General features: G+C 42.0%; 1 protein-coding gene across 8 annotated transcripts in view; it reads right to left on the bottom strand.

The window, feature by feature from the left end:
- The window catches only part of PLA2G4C (phospholipase A2 group IVC), a 151,706-nt gene that overhangs the window by 10,896 nt on the left and 116,893 nt on the right, over positions 1–23,917 (bottom strand). For all 8 annotated transcript variants that reach the window (XR_008845643.1, XR_008845633.1, XM_056528570.1 and 5 more), the window contains 3 exons: positions 12,153–12,248; positions 4,425–4,576; positions 2,833–3,007 (listed from right to left, as the gene is read on the bottom strand). Coding sequence is in view for 6 of the 8 variants with exons in the window: in XM_056528570.1 (XP_056384545.1) it covers positions 2,833–3,007; positions 4,425–4,576; positions 12,153–12,248 (423 nt within the window). In the remaining 2 variants the exon portion in view is untranslated. The remainder of the gene's footprint in view (positions 1–2,832; positions 3,008–4,424; positions 4,577–12,152; positions 12,249–23,917) is intronic.

The raw sequence follows: 23,917 nt of genomic DNA, 5'->3' as shown, positions 1-23,917 counted from the left end.
GATGCATGAGGGCAAATTTTTTGCGTCGTGATCTGAAGTTTTTATCATTATCTATGGGATGCAAGTCTATGGGAGGGGTCGGGGCCTCTCCCATAGACTTGCATTAAGGGGGCGGGGTGTGACCTCACAAGGGGGTGGGGCCGTGATGTCACAAACCGCCTGCCCTTGTATCGTGAGTCATCAGGCACGGAGCAAACTTTGGCTCCATGCTGCAGATGACTAGGGGGCTGCAGGAGAGATCGCAGGGCTCCCCAGCGGCGGGACCACCACGATCAGACATTGTATCCCCTATCCTTGGATGGGGAAAAGATGTATAGGGGCAGAGTACCCCTTTAAGTCTGGTTGGGTGGCAGTTACTGGGTCCACTGCTTTTCAATATATTCTATATTTGCACAGTAGAATTTTAATATTTGCAGATAACACTAAACTGGGTAAGGTGATCACCACAGAGGAGGAGAAGAAGGACATGGCTGAACTGGAGACGGTGCAGGGGAGGGCGACAAAGATAATTGATGGTATGGGAGAATTACAGGACCAAGACAGGTTATCAAGCTTGGGGTTATTTAGTTTCGAGAGAAGACATCTTAGAGGCAAATTGATCACAATGTACAAATATATGAAGGGACAATACAGAGATCTTTCTAGTGATCTTTTTATACCTAGGCCGGTAACCATGACAAGGGGGCATCCTCTACGTCTAGAGGAAAGAAGGTTTCACCATCATCACAGACAGAGATTCTTTACTGTAAGAGCAGTGAGACTATGGAACTCTCTCCAACATGATGTTGTGATGTCTGACTCCATAAACAAATGGATACTAGATTTATGAAGATAAAACGTTGATCCAGGGATTTTTTCTGATCGCCCTATTGTGGTCGGGAAGAACTTTTCCTCTCTCGTGGGGCAACTGGCATCAGCCTCATGTTTTTTTTTTCCTTCCTCTAGAAGAACACAGTAGGGATTTAGGTTGAACTCGATTGTCTTTTTTCAGCCTTACAAACTATGTAACCATGTAATGTTGATGTTTAAAGGTGATCAAAAGGATGATGCTGGAATCAACTAAGCTGTGCAAATCTGCAGTTTTACCAACTCTCGCTGCTACACTGGCAAACATAGGAGGGTAAAACAATTTTGAGGGCCTGAGATAAGTTTGGGTCATTAAAGATGGGACAAACACTACAGGCACCCAAGGCAAAAAAATTCAAAATAACAACCCCATAATATCACCATATGGACAATCACAATTCTCCTACAGCTACAGTGCCTATGACAGCAAATGTGATAAAAAAAAATGATCACAGCAGCAATCATTATCAATGTCACAATACTTGCAGAAGTCCTTGCTACCATGTCTCCCAAAAGTTCTAGCAACAATGCATCCATTAGTATTAGCCACAATGCCCGAGTACCTGCCACATTGCTCCCTTATGTAAGCCCCCAGCAGTATTATCTACAGATGTTGATAAGGTGTATAATCAAAAGACTATGGAGTCATTTACTGAGATTTAAAATACCATTTTTATTATATCCATTAAAAACAAAGTGAAACATAAAAACGTGAGGGAAGAAACTCTCACAGGGGGAACTGGAACAAAAGGGCGTCACTACCTGCTATCACATGTAAACATAATACACAATGTGCAAATCAGGGGTAAAGCCATGCATTGCGTATAAAGTAAATGGACAATAGTCTCCAATTATATATAAATGCAAGCATAAGGTACAAACCCAACAATAGAGGACTACAAAGGTACAAAGAAGTGGAGCAGGAGTGACGCCACCCCCTGGAGAAGTGCTCCACTACTTTGTACCTTTGTAATCCTCTATATGTACCTTATGCTTGCATTTATATATAACTGGAGACTAGTGTCTATTTACTTTATACGCAATGCATGGCTTTACCCCTGATTTGCACATTGTGTATTATGTTTACATGTGATAGCAGGTAGTGACGCCCTTTTGTTACAGTTCCCCCCCCTGTGGGAGTTTCTTCCCTTATGTTTTTATGTTTGGCTGTCCGGGCATGCTGGGAGTTGTAGTTTTGTTGTAGTTTTGCAATATCTGGAGGTCTGCAGATTGAAGACCACTGCATAGGAGATAATACTCACGTGTCCCCGCCGCTCCGGACCCGTCACCGCTGCCCTGGATGTCGCTCCATCGCTGTCGCCGTGTCCCCGTCACTCCGGAACGTCTCTGCTGCCGGCCGGGTATCCTCGCTCTCCGTCGCCGTCATCCCGTCGTTACGCACGCCGACACACGTACGCGACGACGTGATGACGAGGAAGGAGAGCGACGGCCATACAGGGGATCCCTGAACGGAGAAGACACAGAGGAGGCAGGTAAGGTCCCCCCGGTGTCCTGTAAGCACTAACCCGGCTATTCAGTCGGGCTGTTCGGGACCGCCGCGGTGAAATCGCGGCAGTCCTGAACAGCCCGACTGAACAGCCGGGTTAGTGTCACTTTCCCTTCAGACGCGGCGGTCAGCTTTGATCGCCGCATCTGAAGGGTTAATACAGGGCATCACCGCGATCGGTGATGTCCTGTATTAGCCGCGGGTCCCGGCCGTCGATAGCCGCAGGGACCGCCGCGATAGGGGTGTATTCGCCGTATAAGATGCACCGACTTTTTCCCCCCAGTTTTGGGGAAGAAAAAGTGCGTCTTATACGGCGAAAAATTCGGTACACCTAATAAAACCCTGTACTTATTTATTTATGTGGTAATTATTGTAGGAATTCCTCTAGAATTATTTGCTATTATAATAGATATTGATAAGGCAATGAAACCTAGGCAGACACCACAAAGAGCCAATGACAGATATAGCTGTAAACCAACCTTCACAGCTCTGGTTGTTGAAAAGAGGAAAATGCATCACAACAGGAGCCCCTTGGTCATTTCCTTCAAACACATAGCAACTTTGAGATGGCGCCTCAGTTTCTGAGACATCTATGTTCATTTGGGGAAAGGCGATTCCATTCGTTTTGCAATATTTCTCTGTGAGTTGCAATGTCTGAAAGTGAGAACAAAATAGATTGGATTTTCAAATGATTATACATACATCGACATAAGTTACATAACATATAGGAAGAATTTATTTTACCTCTTCTGGTAAAATCATACTAGAATGGATTATTTTAGATGAATTGCATTTTTAAATTGAAACCAATAAGCTTATCAATCTGTTGAAAAAATGATAACACAACTGTGAGACCCAAGTAAGGGTAGGTTTACATTCACAGACTTTTCTCTGTACTGCTCCTGTGTGTCTAAAATTCTTCCTTTTCACTATTGCTTTCTTAGTAAATAGTTTCGTTGACAGATAGGTTGCTTAATTCCTGATGCTAAAATCCTATGTTTTGCATTTGTGTGTATGCCTGGTCCGTTTGGAGTCCCCTCTTTTTCTGACTTCAGTATTAGACTATTCAGGGCCTGTTTGCAGTCGTTTACCATGGAGATGCGTAAAAGTGAGCAATAAAAAAAAGTTATGTTACATGCAGAATATTACAGGAAAAATTGTACAAAAATTGTTCTTTTCTTAAAGAATCTATGGAAACAAAAAAAAGTTTTACTTTATTTAAGAGAATCTGCCGCAGCGACTGCATTGTTGCTAAACATTTATTCCAGCACTTAGAAAATGCTGTAATTTTCATGAGTTAGAACATTGAGATCATTTGATTCATGTGCCTTAGTCTAGCCGTGATTGGGACATAAAAAGAGAAAAAAGAGGAAAAAAGGGGGCGCTATAAAGGTGCCGTTACTGTGGTCTGCCAAGGTAATGGAACAGGAGAAGGACAAGGTGGGATAAGCACGCCTTCTTTTGTTGCACATCAGGCACAACACTGGTATTCGCAAGGAAGTGTATTGAAACACTAAATGATTCTCCCGGGCTGCCGTGCATCATTTCCGATCATCAGCGATGTCGGTCTGGTCAGTGTGGCCGGTGCTAGAAGTGGACTGCAGCGTCTCTGATCCGGCATAAAAAGTTGATGCAAATCTGTGCGCCTGGGTACAATGGTCCTATTTCCCAAAGTCGGGATGCTGGAATAAGGGTTCGGAGGATGTTTTATACAGAAAAATTCCTTTTTTATTGGACTAAAAATGACTACGCATTTCGCGAAACGCGAAGTCATTTTTAGTCCAATAAAAAAGGAAGTTTTTTTGAAATATAATGTCCTCTGAACCCTCATTCCAGCATCCCGACTTTGGGACTTAGGACCATTGTACCCAGGCGCCCAGATTTGCATCCACTTTTTATGCCGGATCATAGACGCTGCAGTCCACTTCCAGCACCTGCCACACTTAATCTAGCCGTGATTTTACCAGTAATTCTGAACTGTGTATGACTATGGTACAACCGTAACCTACTACACGTTTAGTTACACATGACATTTTTGTAAGATTTATCACATATTGATTGTAAATTTTACCATAAATGGATCGCATTCGCTGTAGTCAAAAGACAAAATAAGATCCACTTTGCGATTCGGTGGTAACATTAACGGGTATGCAGTATTTATTTCAAGTCCAGCATCCACTAGAGATAAGAACTCTTTCTTGCAGATGTCTTCAGGGATATCACCTGACATTGATTATAATTAAAAATGTACAACACAAAATAGAAATGTTACAAATGGTAAAGCAAAACAATTTCAAACATAAATAACAAGCTTAGGATTGGTGGTAGTATAAAGCCTGATTAGACATTGGAGGTGGTGGTGCTAGGCTAGAGTGGAAAGGGACAATACCTAAGAATAAACACAGTTTTGGAATGGTAAGGGTTTACATTGTGTTTAACCCCTTAAGGACTCAGGGTTTTTCCGTTTTTGCACTTTCGTTTTTTCCTCCTTACCTTTTAAAAATCATAACCCTTTCAACTTTCCACCTAAAAATCCATATTATGGCTTATTTTTTGCGTCACCAATTCTACTTTGCAGTGACATCAGTCATTTTACCCAAAAATTCACGACAAAACGGGAAAAAAATCATTGTGCGACAAAATCGAAGAAAAAACGCCATTTTGTAACTTTTGGGGGCTTCCGTTTCCACGCAGAGCATATTTCGGCAAAAATGACACCTTATCATTATTCTGTAGGTCCATATGGTTAAAATGATACCCTACTTATATAGGTTTGATTTTGTCGTACTTCTGGAAAAAATCATAACTACATGCAGGAAAATGTATACGTTTAAAAATGTCCTCTTCTGACCCCTATAACTTTTTTATTTTTCCACATACAGGGCGGTATGAGGGCTCATTTTTTGCACTGTCATCTGAAGTTTTTATTGCTATAATTTTTGATTTGATCAGACTTTTTGATCACTTTTTATTCATTTTTTAATGGTATAAAAATACCAAAATACGCTTTTTTGGACGTTGGAATTTTTTTGCGCGTACGCCATTGACTGTGCGGTTTAATTAACAATATATTTTTATAGTTCGGACATTTACGCACTTGGCGATACCACACATGTTTATTTTTATTTACACTGTTTTATTTTTTTTATGGGAAAAGGGGGGTGATTCAAACTTTCATTAGGGAAGGGGTTAAATGACCTTTATTAACACTTTTTTCAAACTTTTTTTTTGCAGTGTTATAGGTCCCATAGGGACCTATAACACTGCACACACTGATCTCCTATGCTGATCCCTGGCGTGTATTAACACACCTGTGATCAGCGTTATTGGCGCTTGACTGCTCCTGCCTGGATCTCAGGCACGGAGCAGTCATTCGTCGATCGGACACAGAGGAGGCAGGTAAGGGCCCTCCCGGTGTCCTGCAAGCTGTTCGGGACACCGCGATTTCACCGCGGCGGCCCCGAACAGCCCGACTGACTAGCTGGGATACTTTCACTTTCGCTTTAGAAGCGGTGGTCAACTTTGACCGCCGCTTCTAAAGGGTTAATACCGCACATCGCCACGATCGGTGATGTGTGGTATTAGCCGCGGGTCCCGGCTGTTGATGAGCGCCGGGACCGACGCGATGTGATGCGGGGTCGCAGCGCGACCCCCCTTCATATAGCGGGAGCCGGCGCAGGACGTAAATATACGTCCTGCGTCGTTAAAGGGTTAAAGAGTAATATTGTCTAATGGCCTCTGGTACGGAAGTTTAGAGGAGATAAGACCATGAAAACAGATATACAAGATGGTAGAAAGTCATGTGATGCAGAGTAAACGCTGTGTTTGGCTTTAATCTGGACTGTTAATAAGCAAAGTGATAAGGAATCTGGTTGCAGACGGAGACTGGGCTTTGAGGATGTAATGTTGGGTTCATACGTAGTATTTTGGTCATAATTTTGTACTCATTTGAACTGGTCTTAACCAAAACCAGGACTGTAACTGACCCTAAGAAAAATTATAATATAATTATTTTCACCTTTTTCTGTGTTTTGGACCCAGTCCTTGTTTTGGCCAAAATAAGAACCACAAAATGTATATGTGAATCCAGCCTTAGTGTCTTAATTCAATTAATGACTGACAGCCGAATGTTGACAAAGAAGAGTGGAAGAGGAGAATGAGAAGAGACTTAGAGAACTAGAGTTAACGATAGATTGAATATGTTCTACTTGGTTTGTTAATAGACAGCAGTGGCATTCTAGTAACCAGATAAGATATCATAATGGAAAGAGCTAGTATTTGGTTGATGGGGAAGAAGGGAGTAGTAAGTGGTAAGTATGGTAATTATATGAGATATTTACAGCATGCTAGACAAAAGATGGTGAAAGGATATGGTCACACGTGGTGTAAATGTTGCAGATCTTGTGTTTAATTCTGTAGTGTTTACAGCAGCGGAAATATGAATGGGATTTTAAGAAATCTCATTCACACACTGCTGAAAGAATCCTCTCAAGATCTGCATAAGACTAGGTTTCCACATGTTTTTTTTCTGGTGTTTTTATTATTTGGAAAACTGCTACTGCAGTTTTTGAGCCAAAGTCAGAAGTGGATCCAGTAGGAAGGAGTAGTATAAGTACTTTCTTTATACACTGCTCAAAAAAATAAAGGGAACACTTAAACAACACAATGTAATTCCAAGTCAATCACACTTCTGTGAAATCACACTGTCCACTCAGGAAGCAACACTGATTGACAATCAATTTCACATGCTGTTGTGCAAATGGAACAGACAACAGGTGGAAATTATAGGCAGTTAGCAAGACACCCCCAATAAAGGAGTGGTTCTGTAGGTGGTGACCACAGACCATTTCTCAGTTCCTATGCTTCCTGGCTGATGTTTTGGTCACTTTTGAATGCTGGCGGTGCTTTCACTCTGGTGGTAGCATGATACGGAGTCTACAACTCACATTGGCTCAGTGCAGTGCAGCTCATCCAGGATGGCACATCAATGCGAGCTGTGGCAAGAAGGTTTGCTTTGTCTGTCACTGTAGTGTCCAAAGCATGGAGGCGCTACCAGGAGACAGGCTAGTACACCAGGATACATGGAGGAGGCCGTAGGAGGGCAACAACCCAGCAGCAGGACTGCTACCTCCACCTTTGTGCAAGGAGGAGCAGGAGTAGTACTGCCAGAGCCCTGCAAAATGACCTCCAGCAGGCCACAAATGTGCATGTGTCCACTCAAACGGTCAAACACAGACTCCATGAGGGTGTTATGAGGGCCTGATGTTCCCAGTTGGGGGTTGTGCTTACAGCCAAACACAGTGCAGGACGTTTGGCATTTGCCAGAGTACACCAAGATTGAAAAATTCACCACTGGCGCCCTGTGCTCTTCACAGATGAAAGCAGGTTCACACTGAGCACATGTGACAGACGTGACAGAGTCTGGAGACGCCGTGGAGAATGTTCTGCTGCCTTCAACATCCTCCAGCATGACCGGTTTGGCAGTGGGTCAGTAATGGTGTGGGGTGGCATTTCTTTGGGGGGCTGCTCAGCCCTCCATGTGCTTGCCAAAGGTAGCCTGACTGCCATTAGGTACCGAGATGAGATCCTCAGACCCCTTGTGAGACCATATGCTGGTGCAGTAGGCTCTGGGTTCCTCCTAATTCAAGACAATGCTAGACCTCATGTGGCTGGAGTGTGTCAGCAGTTCCTGCAAGAGGAAGGAATTGATGCTATGGACTGGCCCGCCTGTTCCCCAGACCTGAATCCGATTGAGCACATCTGGGACATCATGTCTCGCTCCATCCACCAATACCACATTGCACCACAGACTGTCCAGGAGTTGGCAGATGCTTTAGTCCAGGTCTGGGAGGACATCCCTCAGGAGACCATCCGCCCCCTCATCAGGAGCATGCCCAGGCATTGTAGGGTGGTCATATGGGCACGTGGAGGCCACACACACTACTGAGCCTCATTTTGACTTGTTTTAAGGACATTACATAAAGTTGGACCAGCTTGTAGTGTGGTTTTCCACTTTGATTTTGAGTGTGACTCCATATCCAGACCTCCATAGGTTGATAAATTTGATTTCCATTGATCATTTTTGTGTGATTTAGTTGTCAGAACATTCAACTATGTAAAGATGAAAGTATTTCATAAGATTAGTTCATTCATTCAGATCTAGGATGTGTTATCTTAGTGTTCCCTTCATGTTGAGCAGTGTATTTCCCATTCCTTTTACATACACTTATGGCTTTGGCTCAGAAACTGCAGTGGCAATTTTCCAAAAAACACAAAAAAAAAAAAAAAACTGCGTGGAAACCTAGCCTAAAAGTTGGCCTGTAGTGTAGGTTTGAAGTCCTCAGCATGTTGACGAGTTACAGATATACTAAAGACTTGTTGTGGATTTTCCCCATTGACTTTAACGCGAAGTAAAAATGCCCAACAGAGTACTATTGTTGCAGATTTTGCTGCATAAAGGCTTCGGATCTATAGGAAAAAGAATAAAAACACAAAATAATTTACTAGATATCCACAGTTGCAAATCTGCCCAATGTGGTGTGGATTTGCTGTTACGGATATACTCTACAAAAAATCTGCAACATTATATACCATTCCTCAATTTAGAATTAAGCATAAGAGTATTTAACAAACAGGTAAAAAGCCAGCATTAACCCCTTCCCGCAGAATGGCATGTATAAACGCCAGGTTGTGCAGTGCGTTCGCGCATCCCGGCGTTTATATATGCCATTCAGTTAACCCGGCGATGCGCAGCATCACACGGGTTAACTGGCAGAAGTCCCGCTGTTTCCAGCAGGGGACAACTTCTGCTTCACCCCCCAGGACCATCCATTGATGGTCCTGGTCAGCGATCACTGTGATTGGTCCCTGTGGACCAATCACAGTGATCTGGGGTGAAAGTTCAGATCCCCCGCACTGCCCGCCCCTGGAAGTCGGGCAGAACGGGGGACGATGGCTGCAGGGGCTCGCGGGGACCTGGGGCATAGGGGGGGATAACGAGGGGACCGGCAGCCTTACCTGGAGCAGCGGCAGGACCGGCCCCATGGACGATCAGCGACGGGACCGGCAGGTAAGTATGTAGTCCTCAGAGGCAGCAGTGAAGATCTTCACTGGTGCTTCTAGGAGTCTGAAAACTACAACTCGCAGCATGCCTAGACAGCCTTTGGCTGTCTGGGCATGCTGGGAGTTGTAGTTTTGCAACATCTGGAGGGCCCCAGTTTGGAGACCATTGTATAATGGTCTCCAATCTGTGCTCTTCCAGCTGTTGCAAAACTACAACTCCCAGCATGCACTGACTGTCCAGGCATGCTGGGAGTTTTAGTTCAGCAACATCTGGCCCTTCAGATGTTGCCGAACTACAACTCCCAGCATGCCCTTCAGCTGTCTGGGCATGCTGGGAGTTGTAGTTTTGCAACAACTGGAGACACACTGGTTGGGAAACATTGTTTCTAACTCAGTGTTTCCTAACCTGTGTGCCTCCAGCTGTTGCAAAACTATAACTCCCAGCATGCACTAACAGACCATGCATGCTGGGAGTTGAGGTTTTGCAACAGCTGGTGCACCCCCCCCCCCCCCCTGTGAATGTACAGGGTACATTCACATGGGCGAGGCTTTTACAGTGGGTTTCTCACATCTTGAGATGCAGCAAATTTTGCGCTGGGAAACTCGCTGTAACCCCCCGTCCATGTGACTGTACCCTAAAAACACTACACTATACTAACACAAAATAAAATAAAAAGTTAAAAACACTACATATACACATACCCCTACACAGCCCCCCTCCCCCAATAAGAACGTCCGGTACACCACTGTTTCCAAAGCAGAGCCACCAGCTGTTGAAAAACAACAACTCCCAGTATTGCCGGACAGCCATTGACTGTCCACGCATGCTGGGAGTTTTGCAACAGCTGGAGGCACCCTGTTTGGGAATCACTGGCGTAGAATACCCCTATGCAAATCCCTAATTTAGGCCTCAAATGCACATGGCGCTCTCACTTTGGAGCCCTGTCGTATTTCAGGGCAACAGTTTAGGGTCACATATGGGGTATCGCTGTACTCGGGAGAAGTACATGGGCCAGAATTACTTTGGACAATCATAACGTATGGTGTCCATCTTAGTTGTTCAAGCTACAAGCTCTAATTTTTGTAGAGTTGATTTTCAGTCTCAAATTCCCAGATTTTACATATAGCCTGCAAGTGTGAAACATCCCTTTGTTTTTGTTTATATAAACCATTTGTTCTTGATAGTAGTTAGATATGCATTATCTATCATTATTATTAGTAGTAGTAGTAGTATGTTTAGGTTATGTGGTCAGTATACCATTTGTAACCTATTTAGTTTTTCATGCACCTATAATTTTAGCATGTATGTAATTTGATGGCCTGATTTTGTCCCATGAAGAGAGTCTGCAATTTTGGCTTGTCAGCAATTGAAGAATTGCTGACACGTATGAAGCCAGGCCAGGCTTGAAGTCCGCGCAGACCGTTGAGGAGGTAAGCTGAAAGAACTTTTTATTTTCATGCAATTTTGGCTTATCTAATAGATTTATAACTGTAAATATTGCAAAACTACCCCATTAGCATTAACGTTATGTTGTAAAAAATAAATTAATATATGAGGAAATAGTCGGCTCAGATGTGAATAGGAGCGATTAGGGAATAGGAGCGATTATATCTGACTGCAATTTACCAGATCATAAATTTTAGTATTTTCTTTTTTTTTAATCAGAATTAATAATTTTTATGGCCATAATTCATAATTCATTGATTCATGACAGGGTGGGGGGAGTTACTCCCTCTTACACCTAGTCTCACCTGGTGACTATCATGTATATATCATGTGTTATCCATTGTGATGTACATCTTGATGAAGAGTCAAGATGTAATATAGTGTTTCTTATGTAATTATAAGACACTTTGCTATGTATTTGCTGTTAAAATTCGCAACCTCTTATATATTTTTAATGTGATTGAAAAAACGGCCGCTAGGTGGCTCTGTTCTGTTCCCTGTCGCAAGTCAAACATTTAGTTTGGTCTCCTCCCAACCTGGCAGGAGACCAAACTCAAGAAATACATGCAGGGCATGGCGAGACACACCTCTCGCAGGCTTCAGAGATGTCGCTCCTGCTGGGGAATGCCCACTTTCTCCTGCTGGGAGCTCACACAATGTGAGCAAGGGGAAGGGTATGATACAGGGCTTTTTAAAGCTCAGAATTTTTTTTTAAGGGCATGATAAAACACATGTATACATTTAACAGAAGTATAAAAAAAACACAACACAATAATTCAATTACATAGTTAAGTTACTAATGGTGTATTGGAAGGAAAGTCTACTTTACTGCCTACTTTCTGTGTATGCATTTGACAAAAGCAGCTGCATAGGTCTGCCAGTAACTTTGGTTTTCACTTGGCAGGAATGATCCAGCAGGAAAGAGAAGTATAAGTCCTTCCTTTATATGTCCTATTCCTTTGGAATCCACTTCTGGCTTTGGCTCAAAAACTGCAGTGGCAGTCTTCAAAGAAACCCTCTAGTGGAAACCCAGTCTTACATAGTTGTCCGAACATTATCACACTTTCCATGCTAGTTATCCAAAATAGTTAATTTGCATATAGCGCACACTGTACTGTATAATGACATATTACGGTATACATAGTTCTAAAACAGAGACTTGTGACAGGATCATATTTAGAATGCTAGCCCACAGCAATATGCTGGTGACAGCAAATGTGCTTGAAACTTTGTCATAATTTTATGAATACTATTTATGAAAGTAAATATCAAAAATAATGAGATACTCACTGTTCAATTCATAGAGAAAGTTATTAGTGGTCCCCCATTGCCAATGGACGAGACAATTTAGTATAGTCAGCATCAAATTCACCTTCTCACAACTACCTACAAAGGATAAAAATAAAATCAAAGGATAATTGGGAAAAGAAGGTGACTATGAACAAATTATTGATTTTCAAGAACGCTTAAAATGTTGGGAATCAATCTTATTGTCTGAGCTTTTACCTTACAAAGAACTAGTCCTTTCAACCACTGGCAACCATGGTCAGCTCTGATGCCAGCTATTTAACCATCTAGATTCAGCAGTCAATGCAACAATATAGTAAATCTGCCGGGTATATGCAGCTTGGGTGTAACGTTGTGCAGCTGAGACTCCACTTGCTCTCAGTACAATGTCCATATACTCATAAAGAATGTACACGTACAAATGAATTCATGCTCTTAATTTCATATACTTTACTTCTCTTTCCGTTTGTTTGTTTTTTACAAAAACTTTCAAATAACGGAGGCAGTATAAAAGAACATAACATAATCGCCCAAGTGCTTGTTGATGTTCAGGGATGCGGCATCTTAGCAAAAGTCTCTTGTTCCAGCTGGAGCTTCCTTGTATGCCATACTCCCAGCTTTCCTTCCGGACTAACAGCAAACACGCTCATACACCTATGGGCGGAACTGGCAATGTTTCAGGATTTCTCCCTTTCTCTTGTGGCTTGAGAAAGGGAGAAATCCTGAAAGGTGGCCAGTTCCGCCCACAGGCATGTGAGAGTGTTTGCTGTTAGTCTTCAAGGAAAGCTGGGAGTATGGCTTACAAGGAAGCTCTGGCTGTAGCAAGAGACTTTTGCTAAGATGCCGCTTCCCTGAACAGTGACTAGCACTTGGGTGATTATGTTATGTTCTTTTATACTGCCTCTGTTATTTGAAAGTTTTTGTAAAGAAACAAATGGAAAGAGATGTAAAGTATTTAGAATTAAGAGCATGAATTTGGTTGTACGTGTGCATTCTTTCTGAGTGTATGCAGTCAATGCAACGTCAACATCCAGGGTCTGATCTGCCCCTGCATTGCAATCAAGGTGTGCCGATAAGTTGCTATGGCAGACAAGGGTCTTCTGTAGATCTTTGTGGCTGCCATGATAAGATTCCTATTGAAGCCTGCTATAGGCAAACTGTAACAGGAGTATGGCAGTTTGACAGTATGTATTGCAGTGGAAATACCTAACTAACTAAATAAATGAAAATAGCAGTGAGAATATTGTTAAAAACATATATAAATTGGCCATCGTTGAAATTATACTGACCCTTTGTAATTGTACTGACCAACAGAATAAAATGAACATGTCCTGTTTCCACACATTGACATTAGGAAAAACTATTTCAGTCATATTTTTTTCAATTCGACATTGGGGTTCAGTGTCCGCTATTAAGATATGTCCCCTATTGGGAAAAAATGGTCAAATATCCTTCTAAATGACCGAATACTGTACTTTACTCACTCCAGAGTGTAAACACATGATAAAAGTGATATTACAGTAGAATCTCTGTGATGTTTCATCACCCCCCTGTATCATTTCATTCCCCCAGTGTCATTTTATTCCCCCTCTTGATCCCTCCAATGCCACTTCATTCTTCCCTATTTGAACCCTTCTGTGCCATTTGATTCCCCTTTTATACCATGTGCCACTTTATTCCCCCCTGTGCCCAGGGGCAAATCATCTCCCCTTACCCCCTGTGCCACATCATGTGCAAATCCATCACCCCTCTGTGCAAATTCATCACCCCCTCTTTACCAACCCCTGTGCCATTTAATTTCCCCTTTATTCCTCTGTGCCACTGTATGTGCCCTGAGCCACATCATCCCTCCCTTACCCCTTGTGCCACATCACTTTCCCCCTTCCCTCCTGCCCCCTGTTGTTGTTCATACCTGGCCAGCAGGCTATGGTGCAGGGGCTCTCAGCAGGTTTGCCATTCTGATGTTCTCTGCACTGCACTTACTGGGGGAGATTTATTAGAACCTGTCCGGTGGAAAAGTCACTATGTTGCCCATAGCAACCAATTAGATCGCTTCTTTCATTTTTCAGAGGCCGTTTTTAAAAATGAAAGAAGCGATCTGATTGGCTGCTATGGGCAACTCAGCGACTTTTCCTCTGGACAGGTTTTGATAAATGTCCCCTACTGAGAGCAGCAGTGGCGGCTGCGTGCAATGACAAGTGATGTCAGGAGCGTCACTTGTCATTGACCGCAGCTGTCGCTGCTCACAGCTCTCAGTGAGTGCAGCGCACAGGACTTCAGGAGAATGTCAAACCAGCTGAGAGCCCTTGTACCTGATATATTTGTATTATGACTAAAGTTAATACCATTTGCTAAACTTTGGTATATTACTAGGTCCAGTCCTTACTTTGCATCTAATATGTTCATCGTGTTTGAATTTTTCCCAGTGGCAAGTACTGCTTGCTTGTTTTTGTATGTATAAAAAAATACCTAGTACCGTTATGATACTACTTCTTCTGGTGGATTTTATAATTAATGAAGATTTGGGGGGCATGGCCTGGCTACTGAGGGGCATGGTCACACTCTAAGAGAGCTCCGTACTTCAGCCTGCTACATCGACTATTTCATAGCTCACTGACACCTACTTTCACTCCTAATCGGTACCTAAAGTTGCCTTATGATGCCCAGGAGGCGAAAGAAGACAGTACGCCACGGATCGTTTGCTAAATTCAGCTTTACACCTCGTGAGGCCTGTATTCAAGATGTTGCTGCCAAGGCCTGTGCTGCAGACTCTTCTCAACTACTGCCGATAATAGAAACAGCGGTGCACTCAACCCTCCACTTCAGCACAGATCTTCCACAGACCCCGCTCTGCATGTTCATCCTGAAGCTGCTAACTGGCAGTGGGTAAAGGAGCTTTGACACCTTCTTGCTGCAGCCATGATGGTCACAATGCTCCTCATAGCTCCTGCTTCTCTCCCGATACACTGGATCACATCCTCTGAGCCCGGAAAATCAACGGTTGCGACTTTCTTCGGTGGCTTCTGATACAGAGGTATGCTCTTTACACTTATTCAATCATGAGCATAATGCAGAGGATAACCCGCTAGCGACCATCCCCATGGCAAATCAGTCCCTCACTGATACTGCCATGAGAGACATGCTGCTCTTGCTATGTACCACTTTTCTGCAAGATATGCAAAAGATGGTGCACCTGATACAAACCACAGTGCAAGCCTTAAGGGGTAGAGGGGATCATATAGAGCGTAAGTTTAGGGAATTTGCCACTTCACATAACACTCTTATTAATTTTCACTATGATGCGGAGGATGAGATTCCTGCCTTGAAAGCTAAGGTGACAGACCTTGAGGACCGGAGCCGCCAAAATAATGTAAAATTGTTTGGAGTTCCTAAAACGTGGCTCCTGCAGACATACCGTGCATACCGTGCTCTGTCATACAAATGGCCCTACCTGATAGCTCCCCTAAGGACTTAGTCATCGACTGAGCCCACTGGGTCCCACGTCCGATACATCTTGAGGACACTGTCCCTCGTGACTTTCCAGCCTGTGTCCTTTTTTTTCTGTGTCAAATAATGGTTGATGGAGGTTGCCAGGCGTAATAACAGTCTACCTGCTCCATACCATTGTGTATCCATTTATGCAGACACGTCATGCCATGGCACCTATCAACTCAGCTCTCCGGTCTGCAAAAGTGCTGTATGTTGGGGCTTCACCATCCACTTATTCATCCGACATGAAAATACAGTGTATGTTGTACGATCGCTAGTTGAAGGAGAATCCTTGCTAAAATCCTGGAACATCTTATCTACCACTGAGGTGGGACCTCGCAAAGATGCATTGTAAAAAGAAAGATTAGAACCTGCACCATGAACCCTTATCTACCTATGACAAGTTCTTAAGTGATACTGACATGCTCCCATGTGAATCAAAATGCAGCGGGAGCCAAAAGTATTACATCACCCGTGCATTCTGAACACATTCCGTAATACGAAACTCAGAGGATTGCAGCTGGTCCCTAGTAGCAACATGACTACAGAAGGAATCTAATGACCTGTAGACGTGACAGGACTTTGCGTAATCATCGTGCCTGTAGATGTGACGGTGTTTGTGTAACCATATGATCAGGAGACTATTGTGATTAGACAGACATAGTACAATGTGTTACTGCAATAACCGGACTGGGGTCCTAGAAAGGGGTGACCATGGTTTACTCTGTGTACAAAGAGCACACGCATGAAACCTACATAAACAACATGCTATTTGCTTACAGATACCTGGTCCTTACATTCCTTATGACATAGTGTTGAACCAAGATGATCCGAATAACTTCTCTAGAAGTAGATGACTCCTTCACCTCAATAGCATGCAATCTAAGTGGCAAAATACAATTTAGTAGGTAGGTAATATAAAGGCTTCCATGAACACCCAATGCCATCCTTACATACCCTAATTGAGAAGAGTGACAGAATGAAACAGATATAATGGGATTAATTAGTTCAGTTTATCCTTGAGGAAAGAATTCTTACACTACTCGATAGTAGCACTACTCAAACCCTGTGAAGCCATCTAGCCTGTATACCTGTATACTTAACTATGCTAACATGACCAATGGCAGCTGTAGACCCAACATAACTTGTAAAACCATTGTACCCACAAATGCGACAAGTTGTACGCATCCACCATGCCTGTAGTTGTGACAGGACATTGCGTAATCATCGTGCCTGTAGTCGTGACAGGTCTACCGTATTCATCGTGCCTGTAGTCATGACAAGACACTGCTAAACCATCATGCCCATAGTCATGACAGGACATTGGGTAACCATCGTGCCTGTTGTCGTGACAGGACATTGCTTAACCATCATGCCTGTAGTTGTGACAGGACATTGCATAACCATCATGCCTGTAGTCGTGAAAGGTCTTGCGTAACCATCGTGCCTGTAGTCATGACAGGACATATCCATTGCACCTGTAGTCATCACAGGACTTTGTAAATATACCCGTAGTCATCATAGGTTGCCTACATTTTATGTAACATTCCTATTTACAGCAGTCATATAGTGACAACTCTATGCATGCCAAGTGTGTGTATTTGGAACATATAACAGCTATTGTGACAGCTAAAAGACATTACCTGATAATGAGCAGTGAACCGAACTGACTATGGTGAAAGGCGTGACAGACCTAAAGCGTGCAAGAACTTACTAGAGATTATCTTCATGTGTATCTGAAAACAAAACCTGAGTACATGAAAAATAGTGGACATACTACCGTAGCAACCTGAAAAACATGGCTGACCCTAACCCTAGCAGACCCCACCAAACCAGAGTGCACGAAACGTGATAGTACCAGTATCGTGACAGCCTAAGAAAACATGACAACACTGAATACATGAGGAAACATAACTGTAGTAATGACGACAGCCTAAAATGTGGCAACCTAAACATATGAAAGGTATCATTGCCACCTGCACTGTGCTGCTATATGAAGAGACACTGCCTCTGTCCAAAGCCCTTGTCAGTAATGAGATTAAAACGGTGCTGTGACTGAAGTTAAGAGTGCCATCCTAGGAACGTATGAGTGAAACAAGTAATGTTTGCCTGGAACGAGTGTTGAGTAGAAATATGTTTTTTTTTAATTATTATTATTAATAATTTATACATTTTTAATGACTATGCAAAAGCAATGAATGTGTTGAAACATATGAGATATTGCTCTTACGACGTGTCAGTAACAATATGGTTCAAGTAACTTCCACCTGAAGATGAGTCAAGTATTATGGGCAAGTCACTAAAACTACAACTGCAAAAGCGATATTGCTCTGAAGACGTGTCAGTAACAATATGATGCAAGTAACTTCCACCTGAAGACGTGTCAGGTATGATGGGCAAGTCACTTATACTACAACTGCGTAAGCGATATTGCTCTGAAGAGGTGTCAGTAACAATATGATTCAAGTAAGTTCCACTTGAAGATGTGTCAGGTATGATGGGCAAGTCACTGAAACTACAATTGCGTGAATGATATTGCTCTGAAGGCGTGTCAGTAACAAAATGGTGCAAATGACTCCCACCTGAATGCATCTTTGGTATGAAAGTTTTATTAACTTATACCGCCAATGAGTATGTGTTATTGCTCTGAAACTTGTCAGTAACCATGTGACGTGAAAACAACCACATGGATGCATGTCTGATATGATAAAAGATATTAACGCTACCGATAGAACGATAGATATTGATTGACTGCGGTGAACATTGATAAATGTGATGATGCCTGATGACAGCTACCGTGATGCACTTGGTGCATAGCCCCAACAAACTAATAGTTTATATTTATATATATATATTTATTAATTTATATATATATATATATATATATATATATATATATATATATATATATATATATATATATATATTTATATATATATACAGTGCATAGTGAAAGTATTTGGCCCCCTTGAACTTTTCGACCTTTTGCCACTGCTTCAAACATAAAGATATAAAACTGTAATTTTTTGTTTAGAATCAACAACAAGTGGGACACAATCATGAAGTGGAACAAAATTTATTGGATATTTCAAACTTTGTTAACAAATAAAAAACTGAAAAATTGGGCATGCTAAATTATTTAGCCCCTTTACTTTCAGTGCTGCAAACTCTCTCCAGAAGTTCAGTGAGGATCTCCGAATGATCCAATGTGGACCTAAATGACTAATGAGAAATAGAATCCACCTGTGTGTAATGGAGTCACCATATCAATGCACCTGCACTGTGATAGTCTCAGAGGTTCATTTAAAGCGCAGAGAGCATCATGAAGAACAAGGAACACACCAGGCAGGTCCGAGATACTGTTGTGGAGAAGTTTAAAGCTGGATTTGGATACAAAAAGATTTCCCAAGCTTTAAACATCCCAAGGAGCACTGTGCAAGCGATAATATTGAAATGGAAGGAGTATCAGACCACTGCAAATCTACGAAGACCTGGCCGTCCCTCAAAACTTTCTCATACAAGGAGAAGACTGATCAGAGATGCAGCCAAGAGGCCCATGATCACTCTGGATGAACTGCAGAGATCTACAGCTGAGGTGGGAGACTCTGTCCATAGGACAACAATCAGTCGTAAGCTGCACAAATCTGGCCTTTATGGAAGAGTGGCAGAAGAAAGCCATTTCTTAACCCCTTAAGGACCAATGACGTACCGGTACGTCATTGGTCCTGCTCTTCTGATATAACGCGGGGTTACACAGTAACCCCGCGTCATATCATGGCGGGCCTGGCGTCATAGTGAAGCCGGGACCCGCCTCTAATAGCGCGCAGCGCCGATCGCGGCGCCGCGCGCTATTAACCCTTTAGCCGCGCGCTCAAAGCTGAGCCGCGCGGCTAAAAGTGAAAGTGAAAGTTCCCGGCTAGCTCAGTCGCGCTGTTCGGGATAGCCGCAGCTAATCGCGGCATCCCGAACAGCTGAAAGGACAGCGGGAGGGCCCCTTCCTGCCTCCTCGCTGTCCGATCGCCGAATGACTGCTCAGTGCCTGAGATCCAGGCCTGAGCAGTCATGCGGCAGAATCGTTGATCACTGGTTTCTTATGAGAAACCAGTGATCAACATAGAAGATCAGTGTGTGCAGTGTTATAGGTCCCTATGGGACCTATAACACTGCAAAAAAAAAGTGAAAAAAAAAAGTGAATAAAGATCATTTAACTCCTCCCCTATTAAAAGTTTGAATCACCCCCCTTTTCCAATAAAAAAAAAAACACAGTGTAAATAAAAATAAAAATAAACATATGTGGTATCACCGCGTGCGGAAATGTCCGAATTATAAAAATATATCATTAATTAAACCGCTCGGTCAATGGCGTGCGCGCAAAAAAATTCCAAAGTCCAAAATAGTGCATTTTTGGTCACTTTTTATATCATTTAAAAATGAATAAAAAGTGATCAATAAGTCCTATCAATGCAAAAATGGTACCGTTAAAAACTTCAGATCACGGCGCAAAAAATGAGCCCTCATACCACCCCATACACGGAAAAATAAAAAAGTTATAGGGGTCAGAAGATGACAATTTTAAACGTATTAATTTTCCTGCATGTAGTTATGATTTTTTCCAAAAGTCCGACAAAATCAAACCTATATAAGTAGGGTATCATTTTAATCGTATGGACCTACAGAATACATATCAGGTGTCATTTTTACCGAAAAATGTACTACGTAGAAACGGAAGCCCCCAAAAGTTACAAAACAGCGTTTTTTTTTCAATTTTGTCGCACAATGATTTTTTTTCCCGCTTCACCATAGATTTTTGGGCAAAATGACTGACGTCATTACAAAGTAGAATTGGTGGCGCAAAAAATAAGCCATCATATGGATTTTTAGGTGTAAATTTGAAAGAGTTATGATTTTTTAAAGGCAAGGAGCAAAAAACGAAAATGCAAAAACGGAAAAACCTCCGGTCCTTAAGGGGTTAAAGATATCCATAAAAAGTGTTGTTTAAAGTTTGCCACAAGCCACTTGGGAGACACACCAAACATGTGGAAGAAGGTGCTCTGGTCAGATGAAACCAAAATTGAATTTTTGGCAACAATGCAAAACGTTATGTTTGGCGTAAAAGCAACACAGCTCATCACCCTGAACACACCATCCCCACTGTCAAACATGGTGGTGGCAGCATCATGGTTTGGGCCTGCTTTTCTTCATCAGGGACAGGGAAGATGGATGGAGCCAAACACAGGTCCATTCTGGAAGAAAACATGATGGAGTCTGCAAAAGACCTGAGACTGGGACGGAGATTTGTCTTCCAACAAGACAATGATCCAAAACATAAAGCAAAATCTACAATGGAATGGTTCACAAATAAACATATCCAGGTGTTAGAATGGCCAAGTCAAAGTCCAGACCTGAATCCAATCGAGAATCTGTGGAAAGAACTGAAAACTGCTGTTCACAAACGCTCTCTATCCAACCTCACTGAGCTAAAGCTGTTTTATGCAGGAAAAGTCATCAACTGCCGAGCCGAGAAGTTCGTGACGAATCGAATTTACTGTAAATTCGCTCATCTCTAATATATATATATATATATATATATATATATATATATATATATATATATAAATTATGGACTTTTTGCATAGCAACAACACACTAATTGTGTGTGTGTATATATATATATATATATCTATATCTATATCTATATATATATATATATATATATACAGTCATGACCGTAAATGTTGGCACACCTGAAATGTATCTAGAAAATGAAGTATTTCTCACAGAAAAGAATTGCAGTAGCTATGAACATGTTTATTCCCTTGGTGTGTATTGGAACTAAACCAAAAAAGGGAGGAAAAAAAGCATAGTGTTGCACAAAACTCCAAAAATGGGCTGGACAAAATGATTGGCACCCTTTCAAAATTGTGGAAAAATAAGATTGTTTCAAGCATCAGATGCTCCTTTAAACTCACCTGGGGCAAGTAACAGGTGTGAGCAATATAAAAATCACACCTGAAAGCAGGTAAAAAGGAGAGAAGTTCACTTAGTCTTTGCATTGTGTGTCTGTGTGTGCCACACTAAGCATGAATAACAGAAAGAGAAGAGAACTCCAGGAGACCCAGGAGAAGCACACTGCTGACACAGAGTTAAAAAAGCAAGACTATATTTTGCCAGAATGAACTAGAGTAGGCCAAAATCCTTCTGGGAAAATGTCTTGTGGACAGATGAGACCAAGATAGAGTTTTTTGGTAAAGCACATCCTTCTACTGTTTAGCGAAAACGGAATGAGGCATACAAAGAAAAGAACACAGTACCTAGAGTAAAATATGGTGGAGGTTCAATTGTGTTTTGGGGTGGTTTTGCTACCTCTGGCACTGGGTGATGCCTGATGAATAGTGTTGCTCGCGAATGTTCGCAATGCGAATTTTATTTGCGAATATCGCATATTCGCGAATTCGCGAATATTCGCAAATATAGCACTATATATTCGTTGTGTTTTCACAGTACACATCACAGTGATCACCCCTCTCTGCTTCCAGCTTGTGTGGTGTAAAGAAGGCTCTAATACTACTGTGTGAGACTGGTGTGCGAATTTTCGCATATGCAAAAATTTGCATATGCTAATTTTCACATTTGCAAAATTTTGCTTATGCTAATTTTTGTATATGCAAATTTTCGCATATGTTAATTTTCGCATACGCAAATTTTTACATATGCGAAAATAAAGAGAATATTACGAATATGCGAATATTCGCGAATATATGACGAATAATCGTCCGTATATTCACGAATATTCGCGAATTCGAATATGGCCTATGCCGCTCAACACTACTGATGAAGCACACATGCGCGAAACACGTTGCATACTGGGAATAAATACCTTTTTTTCCTGAGATTTGCCTGGTCCTTAAGCGCCTGAGTTCCACTCCTTTTGGAGGTGACTGTTTTTTCTTGTGCCTATTTCGTGGAACAGCAGCAGTGGATCATTATCATACACCCTTATCCATGTTGTGCTGGCCTATGCACAACCTAATTTGGTAAGCGCTAATTTACATTAAGCGTCTTGCATGATTTGGCGATATTACACTATGGAGCGCTCCTTCTTTGTCTTTTTTTAGTCCTTGTGGACAGATGAGACCAAGATAAAGTTTTTTGGTAAAGCACATCATTCTACTGTTTAGCGAAAACTGAATGAGCCATACAAAGAAAAGAACACAGTACCTACAGTAAAATATGGTGGAGGTTCAATGATGTTTTGGGGTGGTTTTGCTGCCTCTAGCACTGGGTGCCTTGAATGTGTGCAAGGCATCATGAAATCTGACGATTACCAACGGATTTTGGGGCGCGCTGTACAGCCCAGTGTCAGAAAGCAGGGTTTGCGTCCGAGATCTTGGGTCTTTCAGCAGGAAAATGACCCCAAACATACATCAAAAAGCCCCCAGAAATGGATGGCAACAAAGCGCTGGAGAGTTCTGAAGTGGCCAGCAATGAGTCCAGATCTAAATCCCATTGAACACCTGGGGAGAGATCCTAAAATTGCTATTGGGGAAAGGCACCCTTCTGAAAAGAGAGACCTGGAGCAGTTTGGAAAGGAAGAGTCGTCCAACATTCCAGCTGAGAGGTGTAAGAAGCTTATTGATGGTTATAGGAAACAACTGATTTCAGTTATTTTTTCAAAAGGGTGTGCAACCAAATATTAAGTTAAGGGTGCCAATAATTTTGTCCAGCCCATTTTTGGAGTTTGGTGTGACATTATGTCCAATTTGCAATGTATTTTTTTTTTATGGACTTTTTGCATACCAACAACACACTAATTGTGTGTGTATATATATATATATATATATATATATATATATATATTTTTTTTTTAATATTTTTTCTTTTTATTATTTATTTCTTTTTTTGCAATAGTATGTCTTAATCGCAATATCTGCTTCCACAATTGCAAATTTTCCTCAACCGTACAGCCCTAGTATAGATGCTATAGTAAAGTATGCCTGGAATACATGCCAGTCACGCATGCATGAAGACACTATGGAACAATCATTACATGCTCTATAGTAAAAATGTAATGAAACTTGTGCTAACAGTTTTTGTATACGTAATGTCATGAGATGCTATCAGCAATATTGCCAAATTGATCTTGCCATCTATAATATCCTTCTGTATACTAGAAGGAACAAAGAATGCAGGTGCAATGCTCAAATCCTCAGCAACCGTACCTGTGATTGGAGAACTTAAAGTGGAAGCTACAGGCACACAGGGTGGGCTCACAATCTCCT

Source organism: Hyla sarda, chromosome 1 (assembly GCF_029499605.1).
Source record: "Hyla sarda isolate aHylSar1 chromosome 1, aHylSar1.hap1, whole genome shotgun sequence".
NCBI classification, from domain to species: domain Eukaryota; kingdom Metazoa; phylum Chordata; class Amphibia; order Anura; family Hylidae; genus Hyla; species Hyla sarda.
The sequence above is the reverse complement of the archived record's forward strand: the minus strand, read 5'-3'. Positions and strand labels throughout refer to the sequence as shown.